Source organism: Mytilus galloprovincialis, chromosome 7, assembly GCF_965363235.1.
Source record: "Mytilus galloprovincialis chromosome 7, xbMytGall1.hap1.1, whole genome shotgun sequence".
NCBI lineage: Eukaryota > Metazoa > Mollusca > Bivalvia > Mytilida > Mytilidae > Mytilus > Mytilus galloprovincialis.
In genome coordinates this window covers 66,792,730-66,819,080 of record NC_134844.1, presented here as the reverse complement: position 1 = coordinate 66,819,080, position 26,351 = coordinate 66,792,730, and the positions used below count along the sequence as shown (strand labels likewise).

The following is a 26,351-nucleotide window of genomic DNA, read 5'->3' as shown; positions in this document are numbered from 1 at the left end:
TAGACGTTACCGATTGCGTTTATATCAAAAACTGTATATTAGTCGTTCTAAATGAAAATAACTTTAATCAATGTCAAGACGTCACACATTCCAACTTCCGGTCATAAAACTTTCGAGTACGATTATTGTACTCAGACTCAAGTGTTAACCAATCAAAATACTCGATTTGGTGTTTCGAGTACACATTTCGTACTCCGAGTAATGAATAAAGTTTTATGACTATAGAAATGTTGTCCAGACGAGGTGTAAATATCCAAGTCTGGATATCGAGTCTCTATCACCACAAGTAAAACGATCCCCGTGTAAACTCTAAGGGCAACACCAAGATTCATTTCTTAATTTGGCGTATAAATATTTGCATATGACTAGAGTAATTCGGTTTCCTTACAAACATGTATGAATGGTTTTAATGGTATTACACTAGTCATTTTTGGGGCCCTTCATAGCTTGCTGTTCGGTTTGTGCCGAGGCTCCATGTTGAAGACCGTACTTTGACCTATAATGGTTGACTTTTACAAATTGTGACTTGGATGGAGAGTTGTCTCATTGGCATTCATACCATATCTTCTTATATCTATTGCCACTGGACGTTAAGCAACCAACAATCAATCAATCTTATATCTACATATCGAGCCTTTCTCTCTTCTGGAGAATTCACTGATCAGATCGACACGTATATTTATTTGTATTCATGATATGTTATTCAATAGAATTATTTCTTTTCTGATTGGACATTTTTGTATTTGTAGCTTTTCTACCATTTATTCGGAGAGTTTGAGGCCATGATTTACAGAATTTTCATGATTTATTATTAAACTGATCAGTGCAATTTCTCATCTCACATTGATTTTTGTTTTATTTAAACATTATTAAGACAATCTTTATGCTCGTATGAGCATAGCGAAGTAGAACATATGAAAATGAAATAGAAAACGTGTATTTACACGACTTATAAACGTTACACTACACACCCAAAATAGCTGTCGTTATGGGGTGCATTTCTTTCTAACACAAGCGATGAAACTTTGCATACGGAAAATATGTCGGCGGATTGCTTCCTGGAAGCAAGCAATTAAAAATAAGTAAAATTCTTCTAAATGTGGACAAATTAAAGAACTTTACTCAGAAAAAAAGTATATGTACATAAGTTGTATAATGCAAACTATCCATTTAGTTATAAAAAACATATGCATATATTTTTTTTTAATTTGAGGTTTCTTATGACTTTAAACGAGTATTTACCAATTTGTGACATCTTCTCTCTGTTTTGAGGTAAACTTGTATTGAAAATTACCCAGTTTTGTACTACTGTTTCCGAAGGTGAAATGCGAGAGTATAAATATCAGAACTTCTATCAAAACATTGTTATCACGGCAGTGTATTTTAAGTAAATATGAATACCAATTTATTTATTTTTATAAGTTCAGTAGGTGGAATGACAAGTAGTTCTCAGTATTACGTAATAAAAAAAAGAAAACTTTAAAATATACAGGTAAAACCATTTTATTTTATTAGATGTTATGTTAATAAAATGACAGTTCTTTATTGGTAAATTTGTAGAGCAACCCATAATCATTGTATTAAAAGTATGAAATATTATTTTAAATCAATAATTTAAAAAAAGATCTTAATTTTAATTTATACCAACAAGTTATTTAAGACAATAATAACAGAAAATTTAGAATCATACGCAGTAAAATGGCGATATAGCTGTTTTTACCACCTCGGATATTATCAGTTCACACATTCGAATGAATTAACATTTACGCTATGAATAGAAAGTTGAAAGTTCATTAGGTTGAACGCTAGAACGTATGTTCATGCATATATAAGTTGTACGACTTTGCCCCCCGCAGAGCTATAGAAAAACAGTACATTAACGGGTGTTACACGGACTCTTTTTGGACGATACACGGACTCTTTTTAGTTGTTACACGGACACTTTTTATGAATAGAATCACTCGTGCATGATCAGTGAGTTCATGGGCACTTTATCTTTCAATTAGATTTGAACTTTTTGGTTCACCGACTTATTTCCCGTCTTTTTATTGAACAACATCAATATCTTTTTTTTTCAAATATTTCCAGTTAATTACTATTCACATCAGTACACTAAGGGATTAGACATTTAACTTCAATAGTGGGGGGTATTTTCTCCTAAAATAGATATTTTGATCCCAAATTATATGAGAAAAAAATTATTATGGTCAAGTAGATGACAAATTAATGTTTTGAATGATTCCTGATTTTCCAAATACCGTTAATAGTGCTCATTGGCGGATCCGGGGGTTGGAACCCCCTTTTTTGTTGGCCGATCAATGCATTTGAATGGGGACATATAGTTGGAACCCCCCTTTTTAAAATGACTGGATCCGCCCCTGGTGCTAATTTAAACAAAAACATTTGGGTGATGGCATTGAAAAGTAAATAGTTAATATACTCAAAAAAGAACATACCGCCCCCTTTATGAGGCAGAATATTCGGTCAATAAATGTTTGCTTAAATATATAGACATGAATAGTATTTTGGACAATGCTGAAAGTAAAGAAAGGATGATACTGACGTGAACATTTCAATAAAAAATAAGACAGGAAATAAATAAATAAAAATCAAATCTAATATCAAAAGATAAAATACCTATCAACTCACCAATGCACGATTGATCCTATAAACAAAAAGTGTTCATGTAATACACGTCCAAATAAGCAGCAAATCTAGAAGAAAATCATTCAACTTGTCATCAATTTTGGGCGGTAAGCTGCGATTGGATCATATTGTAACACGTGTTTAATCCCGATCAACACTTGCAGATCTAGAGACGAGCATGAATTAAAAAAAAAAAATCAAAGTATATTCCTGAATATAAATAATATTAAGACAAAATCCATTTTTTTTTTATATATATTTCATTCACTAATGAAGTAGGAAATTCATTCTTTTGATACCTTTATATTGTTATCGGATTTATATCAGTGGCGGATCCATGTCTAAATCCAGAACAAAACAGGGGGGGGGGGGGTCCAACTTTATGTCCCCATTTAAATTTTAAATGCATTGATCTTAAAATTAAGGGTTGTTCCAACCCGCGGGACCCCCACCACTTCATATTAAATTCATGTATTTGGCAACAAACGCGCGATTTTTTCCAATTTTTTAAGGGGGAATGGCGGGATTTAATGGCTCATCCTGCATTTTTTCATCAAATATAAACATCACAGCCTGTGTATTTTAAAATGAATTAGCCCCCCTCCCCCTCCCCGCTTTCCGTTTTATTCATAAAAATCAAACATTATCTTACTTACCACTAAAATATTCCTTAATATATTACTTTTTTACGAAGTTGCATTTTAAAAAGTCTTAAATGTGTACAACATTTATATTTTACTAGAAATGTTTTTTTTTTTTATCAAACTATTAGATTCCTGATTTTTTTCCTTGAAAAAAAATCTCGGTTGAAGGGAAATGAAAAAAAATGTGTTTATACTATAACTTACATTTACTGCTTTATGGCTATCAAAGATTCTCAAATGTTTAGTCTTGCTTAAGGGCATACGATACAGTTACAGGGGAGATAATCACGTTGATTACGTTGCTACCGTAGAATGCTTTCTTTCGCGAAAACGCGACAAATAACGTTAATTTTTGCCGTTGTTTCTGCCGTAACGTCGCCTTTTGTAATAACGGAAATTCGAGGAAAAAAATTGACGTCATAATATCGGTTGTCCCGCGATTCAAAAACGGGCACCATGCCTTACGAGAAGAATGGAAAGAGAAAACGCAGGAGTAATGTTTCTAAATCTATGCTTCAATATCATGAGGACATGAAAAAAGTAAGAATAGAGAAACCCGAAATTGAGAATTGTGACCTGTTCTTATCTACATCGCCCGAAATATCATGGCAGGATGGGAGACGTATTGTTGAGCTGGATGTGCTGGCAAATTCACTACGGTCATGTAAAATGTGTACTATCCCGCTACAGTTGCACAATACCGAAGGTGAAAAAAGACAAGGACTTGGGAGTTACCTAAGCGTTCGCTGTGCTGAATATAACTTTATTAATACAATACAAACAAATAAAACGCATGTAAACGGTTCAAGAGGCCAGGGAGTATTTGACATCAATACAAAAACCGCAATTGGTAAGTTTTCATGATTATAGAACATTTTAGACACTCTAGGATAACTCATCCTCGTTTTGTGCTTAATGTACGAATATATATCATACAAGTTTTAGACCAATTATATTTCTCTTTATGTCTGTGAATTGTAACAGAATTACCCAACCAACTCCTGAATTTTTCAAAGCTATATTTGTTTGTACAATATTTTATCCTGTAATTAGCCGACTATTGTAAAATAACAAATTTTTAAATAAATTTGTGTTTATATTTACTTGTACAAATAAAATCTCCTGTTATCCCAATGGCATGTTGTGAATATTTTGAGCGATCTTCCCGGTCCGCGTTTCAAATATTCCGATTTCTCAGTTGAGAAATCAGTGACAATGATTTAGATTTCATAACTAAAGTTTTTAGTGTTGGTAGTAATTTTAGGATAAACACAATATATGTACATTGTCGGAAAATAATAATATTTGCACTCAACAAAGCAAGCAAGACATTTTTAAAATTAGTGTATGTGTTCCAGACCATACGAGTATTTGGACCGTACGCGTACAGTCCGGACCGTATACGTATACTCGTACGGTCGGACCGTATAAGTATACGCGTATGGTCTAGTACAAGCTGACCATTCATGCTGTTGGATCATATGGTTTAAATTTAAACAAACTTTATCACAATCTTTATTTTTAGTTTTACAAATTGTTATTTTTACAATTAGATGGATTAAATAAACAAACATACAATTAAAATTAAACATTTGTTTTATTGTATTTCCGAATCCTATTTTGGTACTCTCGCCTAAAGTGACACTTACTACCACAAGTAACGTAATATTTTTTAACATTTACATAAAATTGAGATTGGAAATGGGGAATGTGTCAAACAGACAACAACCCGACCAAATATAAAAACAACAGCAGAAGGTCACCAACAGGTCTTCAATGTAGCGAGAAATTCCCGCACCCGGAGGCGTCCTTCAGCTGGCCCCAAAATGTTTGCAGATCACGCATGCTCCTTTGGATTTGCATTTTTTGTTTTGTAAAGTTGCTGAATATTCTAAAACAATTGTCCTCCCTCATTATGTTTACTTCCGATACTCATAATTCAATTAATGTATTACTGATCAACATGCTAAATACAAGAGATTAACATATTTAATTAACGTCACGCTTTTGAATAGTTAAAATGTAAAGTTTTTATTTCAATTACAATTGAACTTTTTTATATTAATTTGAGAGTTTAGTTATGTTGATCTGTTATACGCATTTGTTTCTAATAAACTTGACCAACTTCTTAATTTTACGCGTACGGTCCGACCGTATCAGTATTTTCAAAAAGTACGCATACGGTCTAGACCGTACGCGTACGGTCCAAATACTCATACGGTCTGGAACATATGCATTCTTGTTAATGTGTGACAGGCAAATGAGACATTTATTTTATGCTATAAATAGATAATTATCTGTTCGAACCTTTTATTTTCGGGTATAAATAAATGAAATATAAATTTTAGGACTAACAGATTCTGGATTAGGAGCGCGGCAGTTCAACAAATTAGTTACCACCATGGGAATACCTGGGATAACAGCAAAGACAATAAAGCGGAGAGAAAGGGAAATAAAGATCCCTATTTATGATGTGGCAAAGGATTCTTGTTTAAGAGTTATTGAAGAAGAGATAGAATGTATGAGGTAATAAAGCAAACAATGTAAAGAGTGGTATAATTAAATATAGCGGATCGAGTACAGGTCCCATTTGCCCGTAAAAAGATGAAAAAATACATTGTAAACGTATACAAAAAATCTACATGCATCTCTATGACAATCCTTAGTTATATTTATTTTATTTTAAAGTTGTTATTGCGTTATATGCATAATATATCATATAAAGTTAATTAAAAAAGATGTGTCATACATGGAATTAGTTGTTGTCTGCTCTATGGTCGGGTTTCTGTCTCTGACACAATCCACATTCCTCATTTCCTTTCTCAATTTTGATTCTAAAAAGCAATCTTAAAAAGTAAAGCTTTACTGAGGACTTATAAGGAATTGAACAGAAAAGGGCCAAGGGCTAAACTAGTCAAAGAGGATTGTATTGAAAGTACAGTTTTGTCACGTTCGTAGCTGTTTTAAAGACATTATATCTTTACAAACCATTGTCAAACAAATTAGTATCAATACCAAAAAAAAAAATGACCAGGAAATAATATAACAAAACTAAGCGGTTTCTGCACTTTTTTTTTTATATAAGATGATGGAATCCAATGTATTGCTGTCGCCTAGATTTCCATTACGTAACATTAGTATTGGGATTGTAACCGATCAATAAACATGATAAAAACGCAGACATTATCGAATGCAAAATAAAAGTCCTAACCACTTTTTATTGACATAAATTGTTATAAATTCTTTTTTTCAATGGATACTCACTAATTTGTTTACAACTTAAAGTAATGTTGTGGATGTGTTATATGTAGAAATGCATATATATATTTCAGTAAAAAATCTTTAATATCTATGCACACGTAAAGTAAAATTGTTTTAACGCATGAGGAAAGATATCTCCAGAAAATATGCCATCTCCCATGCAGAGTTATCCGTCCTCTATCCTGGTTTCCGGTACTAAGTTCCAGGTATTAGCTAAAGTCTCTTGCGGTACATGTGTGACATACCTAATATTGCGATCGCGAACCCGTCAATCCACCCTTGCTCTCCCTCAATGACCGATAACTTTATATAGGAGATCACACGTTGTGCGAGGATGTATGAATGCATACTCAAATCAAATCTATTAGAATAATCGAATTATTACTGTGACAGTAGACCATGCGCTTTGCACTGCAGCATTGTAAATATAGTGGAATAGATTGATAGCAAAGGAATTAACATACATGTAACTGTAATATACATATATAAAGGTAACATATATAACAACAAACCAGAGTTAACTTAATCGTATCACTAGAGTATAATTCATACGTATTACGATGATGGTTGAATTCCCTGTCATTACTTTATCATCTACGCATGAACATGTCTAAGAATACTTTTTTATCTGTACATTAACCTCATTAGAGATATGATTTTTTCCTGAGACAAGTGCTGGTGACCATAAACAAGAACTTGCGATATTCAGTACTTCAGTACTTTGATTTTTTTAGTCCTGTACAAATTTCAATCATGCTTAATAGAATACCAAACACTTAAAATTGTTTCTTTATACGTGTCCGTGCTTAGTTTTTTTTTATCGTGTGTACGTGTGTCTGGTCTTGTAACCGATATCACAGGTACAATCCTTGTCCTATTCCATTAAACTTTAACAAATTGTTTGCCGATTGAGTTATGCCCCTGGGAAATACAACATTTTGGGAAAATGATCTAGTTCATCTATTTCACGATTTTCTTAAATTTATAAAATAGGTTTTTGTCAGCAGTATCTCGAACAAGTTTTTAAATGGTGGGCGAACAACTGTTTTCAAAGAGTTATGTAGTTTAGACTTAATTTCTTTTTGGAAAATGGCCTCGTTAGCGCTTTCACGGGTACACTCGTTAATCGTGTCATCGTAAACTAAAGTCGTGACTAGGACTAAACAATTTCTTTGTTCTATAGACCATAGAATGACCTAATTAAACTTTCAGACTGAAGTCGACAGTTCTGAAAGACACTTATAAAAAGTTTAAAAGATCAAAACAAAAACATTTTATAACTTTTTGAAGTTAATACTGTTGTAACTGTATGACACACTTGATGATGCTTCTACTATCCTACATTAAAATGTATTTTTTCAATACTTGTTTTGCAGTGTTAGTTTTTTTTCATCTTTTTATTCCGGGTTTATTCTTGAATGCTGCTATTATTTTTTTTACCGTGAAAAGTACTGGTATTTTGTATTATAATTAAATAATTAGTTTTATTAATAAAAAAAATACCTAATTTTGTATTATGCAAATGTTATTTTATAGATTATACATCACTTCTGCAACCCATAGTTTTTCCTATTTATTTTTAGTAAGAGCATCCCACAAGAAGAAGCAGCCACACCAGAAGGTTTAAAAGTTAAATATGACATGTGCTGGCAAAAAAGAGGGTCGGGGAGATCATACAATAGTCCATCAGGAATTGGCTCCATTTTGGGTCAACACACAGGCAAAGTTATGGGTTTTAAGGTTTGCAGCACTCTTTGTAGAATATATATGTGACACTGCTTCAACGTCAAGAAAGGAACCAAACCTGCATGATTGTCCACGTAATTGGGACAAAAGTGCAAAGGCAATGGAGGCTGACACGGCTGCGAGACTTTTGAAAATACTGGAAGAAACCACTGGACTTCAAGTTGATACTCTAATTATGGACGATGACGCATCTACAATTTCAAAGGTTAAACAAGCTCTTGGTCATGATGTTGAAAAATGGAGCGACATTAATCACTCTACCAAGTCCGTATCTAATGCTCTGTATACACTTCAAAAAAAGCACAAGGTTTTTTCAAAAGATGTTATTGGTTACTTTAAGCGTTGCTTTAGCTATGCAGTTAAACAAAACAAGAACGATAAGGAACATTTGAGGCAAAATATTTTAGCAATCGTGCCCCACTCCTTTGGCATACATGAAAATTGTGGATCGTGGTGTAGAGCGTCGGAAAACCACAAGTATAAATCTCTACCTAATGGCAAATGTCTGTCTGGGGATGATCTATACAAAGATTTATGTATAATTTTTAAAACAATGGCCAACAATGCACACAAATTAGCACCATGCGGTTCAACTAAAGAGGTCGAATCTCTACATAACATTTATGGGTCAAAAGCTCCAAAACGTATATGTTACAGCAGCAGTGAGGCACTTTGTATTCGGACCAGTGCATCGGTATCACAGAAAAATTTGGGATATACTTACTTATCGGAGGTAAACACAAAGGCTGGACTGTCGCCAAATAAAGTTACCATTAAGCATGCAAGGGAGTTACAGACAGAGCGTAATAGGCAGTTATCATATTCAGGTAAACCGGATGTGAAAAGGAGAAAACTTGATCATACACTGAATAAAACAGTTAAGCAGGCAACTCTTGAAAAGAAAGAGGGTGATACATACAAAACAGATATTTGCCTACACAATATAAGTGAATGTACAGAAATTCCTTATGTTAAATACAAGCCTGAACTAGACAAAATTGAGTTATTTGAAGGTACAGTCGTTGTATTTGATTTGGAAACAAGCTCACTTAATGACGATTGTTGTATCCTTCAAATTGCTGCAAAATCAACAAAATCTGATTTTAACACCTATGTTCAACCAACAAAACCAATATCTACGGCAACTACAGCAGTGACTGGCCTTTCAAGTGGAGGTTCAATATTATATTACAATGGAAATCCAGTGTCAGCGTCTATACCAGAAGCGGCATTTCAGAGCTTTGTGTTGTGGCTTGACACTCAATCACCAGTTTTACTTGTTGCTCATAATTGCAAAACATTTGATGCCAAACGGTTGATTTTTAACATTTCCCAATATAGTTGTTTTAATGCTTTTCGGGAATGTGTTATTGGTTTTTCAGATACATTGCCGTTATTTAAGAATATGTATTCACTAGATAGTTATACCCAAGAGTCGCTTCATAAACACTTACTAGAAAATGACTACATTGCCCACAATGCAATAAATGATGTCTTATCTTTGGAAAGTATCATTATCAAGTCGGAAGTGGGTGGGGGCTTCTTTAATTTGTAAATATTCATTTACAACACAATCATTTATCAAGCAGTCAAACTTTTCGCTAGAAACAAAGAAAAACATTACGACTTTTGACAACTTGAAAATTGGAAAATTTGCGTCTTCAGGAATTGTTCATAGGATGGCAGAATCTGGATTACAGTTTTCTCATTTGATGTTTGCCTATGAAAGAAATGGATCAGAGGGCCTGAAAAGTTTGTTACTTGAAAAGAGACTAGACGAAAAACCGCGTGTTACCAAAAACAAATCTGTAATCGACAAATTATTGAGATATTTCACGACTTAGATATGAACAGAGAATACACTTATAATAGATATATAATGTGATATAGTAAATGTGATATAGTATATATATATGCGTGCTTTTAAATTTCTTTAAGATTTGTGAATTGGAAGGGTCAATTATGATCCCTATCACTCTTGTTTATCCGTAAAGAAAACACACTTTTTTGTAACTATGATCCATTTTATGCGATTGTGATTATCTTTTCTGGTCTCTGCGTCTGTCCTTGTGTCCTGCTTCAGGTTAAAATTTTTGGTCAGGGTAGTTTTTGTTGAAAATGAATTCCAATCAACTAGAATCTGAAAACACATATCCTGGATGCTTCATACTTTGAATATGGATGCCTCATGTTACGAAAAAAGTAAAATCACAAAAATACTGAACTCAGAGGAAAATCAATTCGGAAAGTCCATAATCACATGGCAAAATCAAATAACAAAACGCATCAAAAATGAATGGACAAGAACTGTCATATTCCTGACTTGGTACAGGCATTTTCAAATGTAGAAAATGGTGGATTGAACCTGGTTTTATAGCTAGCTAAACCTCTCACTTGTATGACAGTCGCATCAAATTCCATTATATTGTCACCGATGCGTGAACAAAACAAACAGACACAATAGGTAAAAATGTCAAAAATAGGGGTACAGCAGTCAACATTGTGTTATCATCTTAATCACTATAAAAACAACAAATGTAACGAAGAAGCATAAAAAGGCATACATCAAATTAACATCCTCATTTTGATTATATTATACGATTTTATTTGTCTATGTAAAATGCACCCATCAAGGAAGGAGGGTTTTGAGTACTGGTGAACATTACGCGTACGAAGTTTCCATCAGTCACATGTCCAATGTCCTCGACCTCATTTTCATGGTTGAGTGACTACTTGAAAAATGTTAAGTTTTTTTGTAATGTTAAATTCTTTCTTATTATAAGTAATAGGATAACTATATTTGGTATGTGCGTACATTGCAATATCCTCATGCCCGCCAGACAGCTTCCACTTGACCTCGACCTCATTTCAGGGATCAGAGAACAAGGTTAAGTTTTGGTGGTCAAGTCCATATCTCAGATACTATAAGCAATAGGTCTAGTATATTCGGAGTTTGGAAGGAATGTACGGTGTACATGTTCAACTGCAAGGTGTCATCTGACCTCTTGACCTCATGTTCATGATTCAGTGGTTAGTTAAATTTTTGTGTTTTGGTCTGGTTTTCTTTTACTGTATGCGATGGGTCTACTGTATTTGGTGTATGGAATGATTGAAAGGTTTACATGTATAGCTGGCAGGTGTCATCTGACAGTGACCGTATTTTCGTGGACAGTGGTCAAAGTTAATTTTTTGAGTTTTGGTCTTTTTTTCTAATACTTATTGCAATAGGTCAACTATATTTGGTGTATGCAACTATTTCATGATCTATTTGTCAGTCACGCAAGTTTTATTTGACCTTGAACTCATTTTCACGGTTCATTGCTTAGTGTTACGTTTTTGTGTTTTGGTCTGTTTTTATAAACGTTAAGCAATAGGTCAGCCGTACATGCCTGCCTCATTTCATGGTTCATTGGTCAATGTTTAATTTTCTTGGTTAGTTTGTGTGACAGTTGTAATAAAGCTTTACATTTAAACTATCAACATAATATCAATGATAAGAAAAGAAGGCGAGACATTTTAGCGTGTGCACTCTTGTTTTTCTAATTTTAATGCACAATTAGAGTTTGACCCCATTTTATGGTCCACTGAACATAGCAAATGGTTGTGGGATGAGGGCATCCTTGCACTATGGACACATTCTTGTTTTTTACATTCTTGTCGTCACGGCTTGAAATTGACGGTACAGAAACCCGACTGTTCACTCAGTCTAGTTATATCATGTATATTATACAATACAAGACAATACAATACGACACATTATTTTTCTTTAACTTAAAGATAACTTGTCACATTCACATATGAAATAAGAGGTTAACATATGAAAAAAAAACCCACAATCACGAAAAGAAATATATCAATTCTTGTTGTCTTATGTAAATGGGATTGTAAAGAAAAGAAAGCAAACCAGACAATTTTGCTACATGTATGCATCAAAACACGGGATACTGAGTTGACAGGTAATCATGAAAGACACATCCTTGTTAAAAACGTCACTCTGCAATTGAAAAGCTTCTTCAATCTTGTTCTGATAACATAATTTAACTTATATACGAGGAGAAATGAGAATATCGCTTGTACCATGACACAGCCAAACGCTTACCATTGGCGGATCCAAGGGGAGGGTCCGGGGGTTCAGACCCCCCTGTTTTAGACGATCAATGCATTTGAATGGGAGCATATAGTTGGAACCCCCCTTTACTTTGGGTTGGGACCCCCCTTTTTAATATGGATCGATCCGCCCCTGCTTACGCATACCTTGATATGCATCTGTAACATTTTGAGAATGGGAGCATATTTTAAAAAATCCATTGTATAGAACTTTGAGAATGGTAATGGGAAAAGTGTCAAAGAGACAACAAACCCGACCATAGAACAGACAGCAATGCAGTGGGAAACTCCCGCACACGGAGGAGTCCTACATCTGGCCCTAAACGAACATGTATACTAGTTCAGTGATAATTGACGTAATACTAATTTCAGAATTATACAAAAGAAATTGAAATTTAAAAACAAACATACACGACTAACAAAGACCAGATGCTCCTGACTTGGGACAGGCGTAAACTGCAAATATTTGTATTGATTGATACTTTAGTCGTGGAGGACATATTTGTTATACCACATTTTCTTATTCATAAAAAATATATATATTTATGAAATGTAAGATATTTCGCTGACACTGCTCACTGAACTTTAACATAAAAAAAAACAAACATTCAATTATATTGGAAAATAAATTATAAATCGCCATATATGCATGTTAAATTCTGTTGATGACAAGTCAACCAGAACAAACGAAACAGATGGACGGCGACATCCTATCATTTTATTTTTTTATTGCATTTCATTTAAAAACAATATTTCAAAATTTTAATGTTTTTGGTGTATCGTTTTATATATAATTGCAACATAAAACAAAAGGTCAAATTCTTGGATGACAATTACATATTACAAGACGAAGCATTGTATAGTTCGAAGGAGAATCATTTATTGATTTTACACGGAGTCTTTTACCGGTAGAAATAACGTAGGAAAGATAACGTCACCACTTCCTGATTGAGCAACAAACGTTACGTTCAATCCCGCCACAACGTGACACAGTCGGAAAAGCTGTATTTTTCTGCAGTTTTTAATAAATATCTTGAAAATGAGTTCATGGACCCCCATTTTTCAAAACGGCAATTTGTTCCATTTTGTAAGGAGATTATTTGACCCAAATTTTATAAAGCTGTAAATAGAGACATTTTTTTGATTTTGATAAACATGGAGCAAAAAATGACGTTTTTCCTCAAATCAGGAACATTTGATAAATATGAGTTATTTCTGAATAAAAATTGTATATTTGTTTAGAATACTTATAAAGTAGAGACATTGCTGATTATTTAACAAAAAACAGTTTGTGTGTATCTTTTATAACAAAAAAGTTATGTCTTTCTTTCGAAAAAGAAAATACGGCCACAAATATGAATTTTGAGCAAATATACAAAATTTCGACCTCATTTAACTCAAAAAGTAGTTCATGAAGGTATATTTTTTTTTACATATTTGATTTAATCAGGTAAAAAATAGCCTATATGCAAATTTTCATGAACTTGTAAATACAGGTTCAAAACTGTATCGTATGCCCTTAACGTATTATTACTTGAAACGTCGTACAAGTCAGATAAAAAACAAAAGTAACAAAAGAAACAGGCCGGTAACAACCAGCCGAATAGTTTTTCTGCACTTGTAGTCAGGTCAAAGTCCTCGGCTATCGCCTCGGACCTTGACCTGACTACTCGTGCAGAAAAACTATCCGGCAACGGTTGTTACCGGCCTGTTTCTTTGTTACCTTTGTATTTTATCTAATACAAAGATTGAGCATAGTGAGATTAAGTCAAATCCGTTTGAGGTGTATGTCAAGTAAGTATCATGTTTACTGAATCATATTAATAACATTTATTTACATAAATTATTGCAATGAACATTTGTATTAATTATGAATTTGCAAGTTACACTTTATACATTTAAAAAAATCAATAAATCAGTAAAACAAAATTATGCAGCATTACTGTTAAAAGTGAGATCAAGGTAATCGACGCTTTAAGATAGTGATCCTTTACGTCCAGCGGCAAATTAATATGCATATTCAAGACGAGAACATGTTGAATAATAACCCTGCTTTGTATTAGACCGACACGTTGAGGCGGATTTTTAACTTGCTAGTTCACAAGGTAACAGTCCGCAGGAAGACATGTTACCTTACCAGGACACATTATTCTTTGCTCTTACTCCTTAATGTCACGTGCTTAGCGGAGAAGAATCAAATATTAATTTTAAAGTCTATGGTTTGACCCGCTCGGGATTCGAACCAACGACTTCCCGCACTCGAGGCGAACACGCTACCAGGAGACCACGGAGGCTGTACCCTACGCTTTAAGAGTTAATTAAAATTAACTAAACATAAATATAAAAAACGGGCAATTCAGAAGAATACCAAAACATGGTAGAAAAAAAAACGCCGACCTAACCATCATATATTGAAGTCATTCTCGTCCTGAGTTGGAAATAGTAGGTCTTTTGTTTCTGCGTGTCTTGTAATTCGAGATATTTCTAGATAACTTTTGGTTAGAATGATAGCAAATTACGGACTAATAGTCAGTATAACACGTTTATGTGTTTTGATTTACATGTACCTGTACACATGTATGAAGGAATTTATGTAACTAAACCTGAAACATGACGAAACAGCGAAATAACTCTTATTCAAATTACATGAATGCAAAACTATCTACAAATTCAACTGACCCCACGAGTAACCAATTATTTTTGTTTGTTTAAGTATATGTAAAGATGAATATAGAAAAAATTGGAGAACTGATGAAGGTGACGAAACCGGGTTCATTTCCAGAGTTCGAGGGAATTCGTTATCAACCTACACCTTCTTTCAGAGAAAAAGGGGCGGAGAAGGCTTTACAAGACATACTTCACGTTCAGTCCAGAGAATCAGATTTGATGATTTGCACATATCCAAAATCAGGTAATATCAATAGTATGTTACAATTCAAGATAATAAGGATAATGAAGGTATGGATGAGATTTACAGAATATAGACGAATGGTCCAAATCTACAGAAAAATGGAAAACAAATATAAAGAGAAAGAGAAAATATGGCAAAAAAATCAAGAATAGAGAATAATGGGATACTAAAATATAAAGACTAGAGAATAATAGGCAAACTATATATAGAATAGAGAACAATTACATAACAAATCACAGACTACAGAAATGAACGACCCCATCCAGACCCTCACCTACGTGTCAACTACACAATCCAATTTGATAGCTCTATGTTAACAAATTAAATTTGTAGTATCATTATTACTTAGGGAGCAACCATTTAACTTCAAAAGACATAATCTTTCAATCAGTTTAATTGAGGTCTGAAGCTGGCATGTCAGTAACTGCTAGTAGTCCTTTGTTAATGTATGTATCATTGTCAATTTGCTTAGTTTCTTTTGTTATTTATTCTAAAATCGGACTCGGACTTCTTTTAAACTGAGTTTTACTGTGCGTATTGATATGTATTTCTTTATTCTACATTGGCTAGATATATAGGGGGAGGGTTGATATCTCACAAACATGTTTAACCCCGCCGCATTTTTGCGCCTGTCCGATCTCAGGAGCCTCTGGCCTTTGTTAGTCTTGTATGTTTTTTTTAATTTTAGTTCATCTATATATGTTTTGGAGTTTACTAGTGTGACGTCAGTTGTCACTGAACTAGTGCACACTTTTATTAAGGGGCCAGCTGAGGACCATCTCCGGGTGTGGGATTTTCTCGATGCGTTGAAGACCCATTGGTGGCCTTCAGCTGTTGTCTGCTCTTTGGTCGGGTTGTTGTCTCTTTGATATATTCCTCATTTCAATTCTCAATTTTAGTATAATAAAACATAATGACATATATACTACTCCGATAAAGTACACCTTAAGTAAAATATCACATTTTGTCATTCTGGACCTTACATAGCTGACGGTATTGGTTTTGCTCATTTTTGAAAGCCTTACGGTGACTTATAACTGATTATATATATCTACATCTTTTGAACTCTGGTAGATAGTTGTCTCGTTGGCAATCATACCAACTTGAATTTGAAATCTCCTTATTTCTATATTGAGTCCTATATACTTGTAGTACGTATGGCAAGCCGTTTTACTATCTATTCTAACTGCAACATATATCATATGATATATAAGATATCTTATATAATATATACATACGATATCTTTTATAATATTTTTTATAACATTTTTTATATAAGATGTCTTATATACTTTATAAGATAAATCATATACTTTATAAGATATCGTATGTAGTTTTTAAGATATCTCATATAGTTCATAAGATATCTCATATAATTCATAAGATATGTTTTATAAGATATCTTATAAACTATATGAGATATCTAATAAAGTTAATTAGATGTCTTGAAGTATGAATGAATAGCAAAGCGGCTTGCCGTAAGTACGGATACCATTTTTTATATTTTTTATATGTGTGTTGTAATTAAAGGAACGCATTGGATTTATGAAATAAGCAACATGTTGCTTCGAAACAAGACAGAACTGGATACCCAAAACAAAGTTTCGACGATTATAGAAATTATTTCTGATCTCACAGTTCTAGATAAACTGCAATCACCAAGGTTACTCAACACCCACTGCTCATTTAAATATCTACCAAAGAAACATATCGAAAATGGATGCAAGATTATTCACATGATTAGAAACCCTAAGGATGTCTGTGTTTCCTTTTATCATCACTTTAAGAAAATGCCTCATCTAGATTTTAAAGGATCCTGGGATGATTTTTTTCGAAATATGGATGTCTGAAAAATGTAAGTTACTTCTTATCACAACAGTATCATCTGTAACCATATATATGACACAATTTAGCTAATATATAAACTAGAAGTGTTCAAACAAAGCCATATTTGCAATAGTTGTATGTATGCAGATATCAGTCTGAGATATAAATTTACTTAAAATGTTACAGAAAAGACTGCTAACATCTGATTTTTGCATTACTACCAAGCATAGTTATTGTTTTCTATATCTAGAACTTTAAAATCATAAAATAATAGCATTTACAAGTTAAATTATTTGTTTTATGACCCAGAGGGTAGGCAATTTTCTATGTTTTTGCCCCTGGGGCCTCAAATTTCCTAAATCCTTCTGCTGTTTCTAGCAATTTGGAATATTTAGTACATATTCAGAATAGAACACACTATTGTAAGTTTTGTTAAGATATTTTGTTTTTCTAGCTTGTACATGTATGTGTTATGCCATGGTGACAAAAACAGATTTAGGCGTTGCGGCTTACTTTATGGGTTATCGAAAGGACACATACATCCCATAAATAATATTCTATGATCATCTATGAGTTTCAATGACTGCGAAGAGTATATACAAATGTATATAAGTGTTCCAGACCATACGAGTATTTGGACCGTACCCGTACGGTCCGGACCGTATACGTATACTCGTACGGTCCAGCTGACCATACATGTTTTGGTATTATATGGGTTAAATTAAAAAAAAATAAACAATAACCAAAAATGTGTAGCTTTAGTTCTCCATGATGCTATTTTTACATCAGATGGGTAAGTGAATAAGCGTACAATTGAAATTAAATGTTTGTTTAATTCTATATCTCCATTTTTGTACTCTCGCTCCAGTTGTCACTAACTACCACAAGGAATGTTATGTTTTTTTATTAATTTACATTTACATGTTTGCGGTCCATTCATGTTCCTTTGCATATGCATTTTTTTTTAAAGTTCACAAATATTATAAAACAATTGTCCTTGTACGTTTTGTTTACATCCGTTAGCCTCAATTTCAATGAGCATACTGGCCTTTAATTAATTACTGACATGCTAATTACAGGAGATTAACAGATTAAACTAGCGTGACCTTTTTAAAAAGTTAGAATATTAAGTTTTCATTTCAATATCAATTGAACTTTTTATATTAATTTGAGATATACGATTTTTTTATCTGTTATTTACATTTGTATCTGATAAACTTGATCATCTTCTTATTATTAGTAGGACCGTACGCGTACGGTCCGACCGTATGCGTATTTTGAAAAAGTACGCATACGGTCCAAATACTCATACGGTCTGGAACATAAGCACTAAGTCTTCTTAACAATTTATCTTACAAATATGCAAATATCATGAATTAATTTTATATCCAGGACTTTATATATATGTAAACTATGCATACTGTAAACTGTGAATTTATGCTGAGTCATCATATTTAAGGCCCAGAATTCTATCAATCTTCATTAAATATTTATAAAACTTCATATTTGAGTTAATTTCTTTAAAATCTGTGAAATAAAGCAAATTTGGTTAAATTCTGAATGTTCCCCTTTTCACCCTATATAGCTACTGCAACAACACAAATATGTATAATATTGACCGAATAAAATTATGTATATACTGGAAACATATATATAAATTATATATATGTTCCTGGTATATACCACACAAAGATGTTAATAGTTCAACTATTTTGGTCGCCGTATCAAAAAAAAAAAAATAATGTCATAATTGCTATCATATACATAAGGTGACGGTCATTCTTTTATTTGTCAAATTTTAACCCCTTCTTTTTGTTGTGATGGATGGCTGTTTAACGTCCAGTGGCTAATTATATGTATTTTCAGGACGCGAACAGGATCATGTGCTATGAATATTAATTACACCTCTTATAAAAATGCCGGATTTTGATTGGTTGTTAGCTAATGTTTTTTTTTCACATATTCTAACTTGTTTCCTTATTTCAAACGAATTTGCCTGTTTTTCTCCACTGCCGATGAATATACCTCAAATCCCCCTCTATGCCGTGGTATTTGCCATTTTGGATATCTTTTTTTACCCTCACGAGCGTCCTCCCGCCCAATTTATTCGGAACCTTTCTCACCTTATCCCGATTATCAAGGAAACATGATTTGATTGATAGAGGTAATCCGAAAGCTGTAAACAAAAATGTCAGACAAAACGACTGCACGGCACCAATCTCGTGATTGTCTATTGAAGAATGCGTTGTGTATATAAAGCAAAAAAAGTCGTTACAAATGAATGATTACAGTCATGATGGAATGACATGATGTTTACGTCATATATATCATGACGTTACATTAAGACAGCGCTAACGCGTATAAGTACATGTATAATTCCCGCGGTACTATGATAGTTTCTACTCAAAAGTATGCATAAACATGTTTGTGGATAACAGCTTTCTAGTAAAAAATGATTTCCTTTCACCTCTACAGAGGGATTCAATCAAAACCTATTCGGTGTAATTAAACAGAAAGATCATGTTATATCGGGGTAATTGTGAAAAATACCAGCCTTGGGACCAATTTTCCCCCGTCTAGCGGCTCGGGAAATTTCACAGTCTCTTGACTGGTATTTTTCGAAAATACCCCTCCATATCATGATATATCTGTTCATAACCCTGCTTTTTACAAGATCGACACGCTGACACGACATTTTGTTAAGCAAACGTACTTTAGCTTATCAGGTTACTGTCCTCAGAAAGACATCACCCTACCCGGACACATCATTATGACTCCGAGCGCACTAGTCGTTGTATGCTTAGCGGAGAACCAGTAAATTCCAATGTTCAAGTCCTTAAGATGATCCGGCAGTGTTTGAACCTACGAAATCCTACACCCGAGACGAGAACGCTTCCACAAAACCGCAGAGGCGTTCCTCTTCCTTTTGAATTCAGTATTCCGTGATCGGTTGTAGTGATATTATATTTTGTTTGATATCACGTAGTAACTGTTTATTATATCAATGGTTTGTTACTAATTTCATTGGTAAACAGTTAAGTCAATCAAATTTACAATATTAAATTTAAACAAAATGCATCATTTCATTTATTCATTTGAAGTTCCCTCCTGAACTATGTTTTTTTTTTACAATTTACAAAAATAAAAAATGTAAAATACATTAAAAAAAATTTTTTTCGGTTTGCAAGTAATCCTTTTTTAGCTAATGTCTTATTCTCGTAGAGAACTATTTAAGCAACAGTTGATCCTCCCGCAGTCGAATGAGGTAATCCTTGATATTTTATTGGGTTTCATTTGGCGCTATTTTTTAATTTTGTAAAATGCCTTCGGTATTGTTGATTTTTGTTCAGTCTTTTTCTTTTTTTTTCTTGTTGTTGTCTGTCCTTTTTTTTATATGTCTTTTTCTCACTTTTTTTGTGTAAGACTATTTCAGTTTCTTACCATTAGACATGCATAATGCTTTAACATTGTTACTTGAAGGTCTCTATGGATCATGGTACAATTATGAGAAAGAAATGGAAAGAGCAGAGAAAGACTATCCTGGCATAATATTTACATGCTATTATGAAGAAATGAAAAAGGTTTCTATGCGATAACTTTAATCCTCTGTTTTATTTTCAATATAACAGTTTTAAACAAATTATCTTACCAAATTGTTTCCCTTTTTTACACCACAGAAAAGGTATATAATTGTTTTAATTCTTTAACGACAGAATTAAATGAAATCAATATTCATCGAAAACATTGAAAACAAATAAAACCGTCTTGTCTATTGGTATGTTGTTTTTTTTTTTGTTGAATTTCTGTCTTCTTGACGTATATTTAAATCTTCGTTTATTCATAATTAATTGCCTAGTTTTAATTTTGTGTAACGGTTGCATGTATTGGCTCGCACAGTGGACCATATATCGATATGACAATCGTATTGAACATGTTGAAGCCATGTCATTGCGTTCGCGCCAATTTAACCGTCGTTTTTTTCAAACCAGTTAAATTACACTAACATGTATCATCACCTATGTCTCGTTGAAATCTCGGTCTGGAATTATTTCCAAAACATGTGATACAAGTGGAAAATATCAGTAAATTAAACAAAATATTATAATCAAACTTAAATATGTGAGAGAAAAAAATTGTGTATTTACAGAAGTGGTTTTTGAGTAATAAAGTTTCAAATTTTATAACCAATGAAGTCAATCGCATTAGTCAAAATGTTGAGAAAATTAGAGCGGGATACAAGAAATGATTTCACCAGACACATGTACCTCCCATATCATTTTTTTCGTTTCAAATTTCTTAGATATGTATTTTTTCAATCATTTATAACAAAGAAGTTGAAATGATATGCTTTTTGTTTAAAAAAAAAAGAGGTAGGGCAAATATTCCCTGATTTTTTTCTTCATTTGATTAAGTAGATAAATCATGTTTTCAAATAACCTGATAAATATTAATAAAGTACATGAAAATACGTCACATCATCTATTTTCATACAATAAACAAGTCCAAGACTATTATTTTTTTGGTTTATCAAAACCGACATTGATTTTATTTTTTAACGCCCCTGAAGAGCATTAAGATATGAATTATCAACTAATGGATACTTAAAATTAGTTTTATATTAAAAAAACTCATGTTGCTTCAGTTAGCGTTTAATGTTGGTAGGTGATTTGTAGCCTACATGTATTTCATAGCTTTGTTTAACTTAAAACTAACAAAATGATAAAAAAAACCGGGGGTTGAATATAAATACAAAACACATTAAATAGTCTAATAATGTGATATAAATCAGCTAATCCGATTCAAGATCGGTCTCTGTTTCAATGTCTATACTATCATCTTTAAATGCAGCGGAATATATGTTTGTTTTGGTTTGATATTCTGTATGTCTGGCATATCCCATGTATTACAAAATCGTAGCTGCATGGACACAGCATCCCACAGTTCGGGCTCCCGCCTAAGACTCACAAAAACAATGGTTAGCTGGATTTATTTTAATTACTCATTTAATTCAAGCCAAAGACAGTATTGTTTACAGCTAGTGTGTCTGGATTGTATTTTGGCTTGAACGATTTGTTCTGTGGTGTTGTTTTATTTTCTGATGACTTAAGAACCAGTACAGGGACGGTGGTAACAATGTCAGCACTAGTATCTAAACAGTTGGTGGATTGGTGGATAAAAGTGTTGTCTGCATTTGTTGCATATAGTAACACATAATACCATCTTCAAAAACGTTCTTGTTCAAGGTTACGAACAATTGTTTTTTGGTGTTTTGAATTTTTTCTGCTACATGTCTGGCCTTTTTTTGTTATGTGTATAATACGCACACAACACTTGGGATTCTCGTGAATTTACGTGTTATTGGTAATGTACAAGCACCTACCTATGATGTACAAGGTACAATTTTGTGATGTTCCACTTTTTTTTTTATCAAAAGAGTTGTTTTTTAAGTGTTACGGACACACTAAACTAAAAAGTTGTATAAATTGCAAGAACAACAAAACACATAACTTTTTTTTGGTTCGAAATGTCCCCTCATGGGAAGGGGGGGGGGGGGGGGGGGTCCCGGTTTTGACTTTTATTTCTTTTGGAGGGTTAAATTACCTATTTTTAGACATATCATAATATGTCAAAATCGAGATATTGATAAAAACACATTTTTATTTCTTGTGTTTGTCGTAAATTTTATTCCTTCAGCACGTACTTTTTGAAATTGGCTATTTTGTGAAAAAAAAAACAAATCTTCACAAAATGTACATCATGGTAAATTTGACACGAAAAAGCAACACGATTTTATAAAACTTTTATATATTGACACATACCTACAGTTTTTTTTAAGTTACATTTATTCAGTTTGGTCCAATTATTTTTGGTGAAAGTATGAACAAAAGTTTAATTGTGTAACTGTGATTTTTTTTCATGATAATAGCCCAAAAATGGGTAAAAAATGATGAAAATGGGGAAATCTTCAAAACTGGGTACTTTCAAGTGGCCGTAGCAAAAACAAAAGTGCACTGTCTAGAAATATAAGTTTCAAATGGAAAAAAATATTCTAGAATATTATTTCCACTGGAATAGATATTACAGTATATGTTCCTAACGGAATAAATAGACGACGTATAGAACATTTGAACAAACAAGAGCAGATATTATGACAATGTTTATAACAAAATTTCTAATGAAACATCTTTTTGGCGGAACAAATGTATGTTGATAGCACTACCATATGTTTTTTTCTTCACCAGTTATTTTTACAGTTATATAAACCAAAAATCAGCTGGTTAAGAAAGAAGTTTAATTCTAGAAATTTTGGCTCCTTAGAGGTGTACATCCTTAATAGATTAATGATGAAAATAGATAATCATCTTAGCTCCTGGTTAAAGGGAACCGTGAATATTTAATATACCTTCAGTGGGAGTGTTTTGGTATGAATAGACGGTCAATGGAAGTGTAGGGATTTAAATAGACGGTCAGTAGGAGCGTTGTGATCTCAATACACGGTCAGTGGGCTTAGTCTATTTTAAAAATGCATAGTAATTATTTAATATTTATTTGTTATTAATGGCACATGTCTTTGTATACGATAATGCACGAAGTTCTTCATATTAAAGGCATACAAGAACTCTAGAGAATTTAAGAAACAAATACTGTCATTATGCACCTTAATTTTTAATGCATTTAACGATTGTTGACGTATCAGATAGCCTAACATCTGTATATAAATCAGGGGCTGAAGGGGGATGAATGTTTCAACTCTGATTCAGGCGTTGCTTAATTTTAATAAAGGATACAGAAAGAGAGCTAAAGAGATTGGCTGATTTCTTAGAAATACCATGCACAGAATCAACTTTAGAAGATATCGCTAAAGCAACATCCTTCCAGAATATGCAACACCATAAGTTAGATTCCACGAAAGAACTTGATGGAAAGGGCTTTATTTATCGAAAGGGTAATATATTTTATAAAGTACACCTCTTTTGTAGTAACTTATTTTGTTTATAAAAAATGCGTTATTAGCTAGTGCTTGTCCGTAAAATGATGCATAAAACATCTATCAGACTATATGGAAAACATCAAAATCGTTTGAAGTTCAAATCTCAGAAATCGATTAATAAACGAAAACAACTGAGAGAATTGGATGCGGTGCGTCGACACAGTTAGAAGTTAGAAACTCTTTCTTTGCATGCAAAATCTGCCATGTCAATCTGCGAATGTTTTATGTTTATTAACACATACTGCAGAATGGTAGGATGTGCAATTGATATGACATTGAAAGAGCAACCCAAAAAAAAAAAAAAAACAACTATGACGATTTTAGATCGTAAATGAAACTGTCAAAGTGTATATATATGCAGTGTAAACTACTATCAGATTCATGGCAGAATGTTGACAAAAACTGAAACATGTTGTAGAATAATAAAATGCATGGTGTATAATAGTTTGGTAAACATCGAAGTTTCAAAATATTATTGAAAGTGGTTAGTTGATTAACGTCCAGTGGCAATTATGTTATAATGCATGTTTGGGAAGAGTAAAAATTAACAATACAAAAAAAGGCAGTGGCTATTCGTCCGGCTAGCCGGACAAATAGTCAAAAATGTCTATTCATCCGGCAAGCCGGACAAATAGCATTTTTACGATTTTTCGCTATTTGTCCGGCCAAAAATATAATGATGAAGGTACAACATCGTGTTTTGAAGGTTTTAAATAAAGCATGAGTTGTTTCAAAATATATTGTCTAACATTGTTTTAAGAAAAATAACTTATTCTAATAAAAAAAACCAATACATTTCATTCAGATCTTTTTAATTCTAAAATTCTAAAGGAATTAAGGTATTGGGAGGGGGGCAAAAACGATTCTCTCTTTTGTTGTTTTGCCTATGAATATCCTGTAAGGTAAATAGTCGGGCCACTCATTATTGGCTTCATCTATGATTCCAAAAGATCCTGAATTTACTAGTTGTTTCTGTGATGTTTGGTTAAAGTAAGGTCCTCGTATGATTATGCACGATTCTTATTTTCAAATTGTCAGGCGATTTTTAATTCATAGGACATTAGAGAAAAGGGCAGGCACGTGTAACCTGTTCCCAAAAGTAGGATTGTGTATCCGATAAGAAACTACCTATATCAAGTAAACAATTACATGAATTGATACGTTTGTTTATAGGAATGATTTAAAGATATTATACAAACAGTAATGACATCCTTTAGTGGTTATGACATTGTTATTTCTTTCTGTCAATATTTCAAGACACATCAATACATGCTAACCTTTAATTGTCCTAATGTGTTCCTTAATTAAACTTCAAGAATTTGTCCAGAGCAATGTTATGAGAACTAAATGTGTAACATATTTTTCCCCCTGAAATTCCTACGTCTTAACAACATATCTGTCGGTAATAAAGACATACAAAAAAATACCAATGCATCCTCACAGTTAGTGAAAAAATAATTTTACAATTACTATGTTTCAGGAGAAATAGGAGACTGGAAAAATTATTTTACAGTTGCACAAAATGAGCGCTTTGACGAACAGTATACAGAAAGGTTTAAAGACAGTACATACAAACTCACTTTTGAATAACACTGTTAATGGCCGGCTGTGTATCTTTATGTTACTACAAATGGATATTTAAATTTGTGCAACAACTGTGTACAACCTGCTCTGAATAAAATATGTACTGGTTCAGTGATAATTAACACCATACTAAACTCCAAATGTACACATGAAACTAAAAGTTGAAATAATGCAAGACTAACAAAGGCCAGAGGCTCGTGACTTGGGACAGGCGCAAAAATGCGGCGGGATCAAACATGTTTGTGAGATCTCAATCCTCCCCCTATACCTCTAGCCAATGCAGAAAAGTAAACGCATAACAACACGCACATTAAAATGCAGCTCCAGAGAAGTCCGAGTCTGATGTCAGAAGATGTAACCAAAGAAAATAAACAAAATGACAATAATACATAAATAACATCAGACTACTAGCAGTTAACTGACATGCCAGCTCCGGACTTCAATTAAACTGATTGAAAAATTATGTCTTCATCATATTAATATCAGGCACAATCCTCCCCGTGAGGGGTTTAGTATCATACCATCATAACATATGTAAACCTCAGATCTGTGTACGACCTCAAATCTGTGTCCGTTTTTCAAATCTATGCCCCATCGTGACGTCAATCGCTAATCTATGTCCGTAAAAAGGATT

At 33.1% G+C, this 26,351-nt stretch overlaps 1 protein-coding gene across 3 annotated transcripts in view; it reads left to right on the top strand.

Moving 5' to 3' along the window:
• The window catches only part of LOC143083507 (sulfotransferase 1B1-like), a 75,143-nt gene extending 49,308 nt beyond the window's left edge, over positions 1 to 25,835 (top strand). Inside the window, exons 1-5 of one of the 3 annotated variants that reach the window (XM_076259765.1) lie at positions 14,145 to 14,198; positions 15,118 to 15,315; positions 20,623 to 20,723; positions 23,926 to 24,088; positions 25,614 to 25,835. In XM_076259765.1, the coding sequence (XP_076115880.1) occupies positions 14,192 to 14,198; positions 15,118 to 15,315; positions 20,623 to 20,723; positions 23,926 to 24,088; positions 25,614 to 25,723 (579 nt within the window). In that variant the 5' untranslated portion in view covers positions 14,145 to 14,191 and the 3' untranslated portion in view covers positions 25,724 to 25,835. Of the gene's footprint in view, positions 1 to 14,144; positions 14,199 to 15,117; positions 15,316 to 20,622; positions 20,724 to 23,925; positions 24,089 to 25,613 lie in introns of those variants that run through there. The other 2 variants (XM_076259763.1, XM_076259764.1) reach the window with 2 other exon arrangements.
• The last annotated feature ends 516 nt before the right edge of the window (positions 25,836 to 26,351 follow it).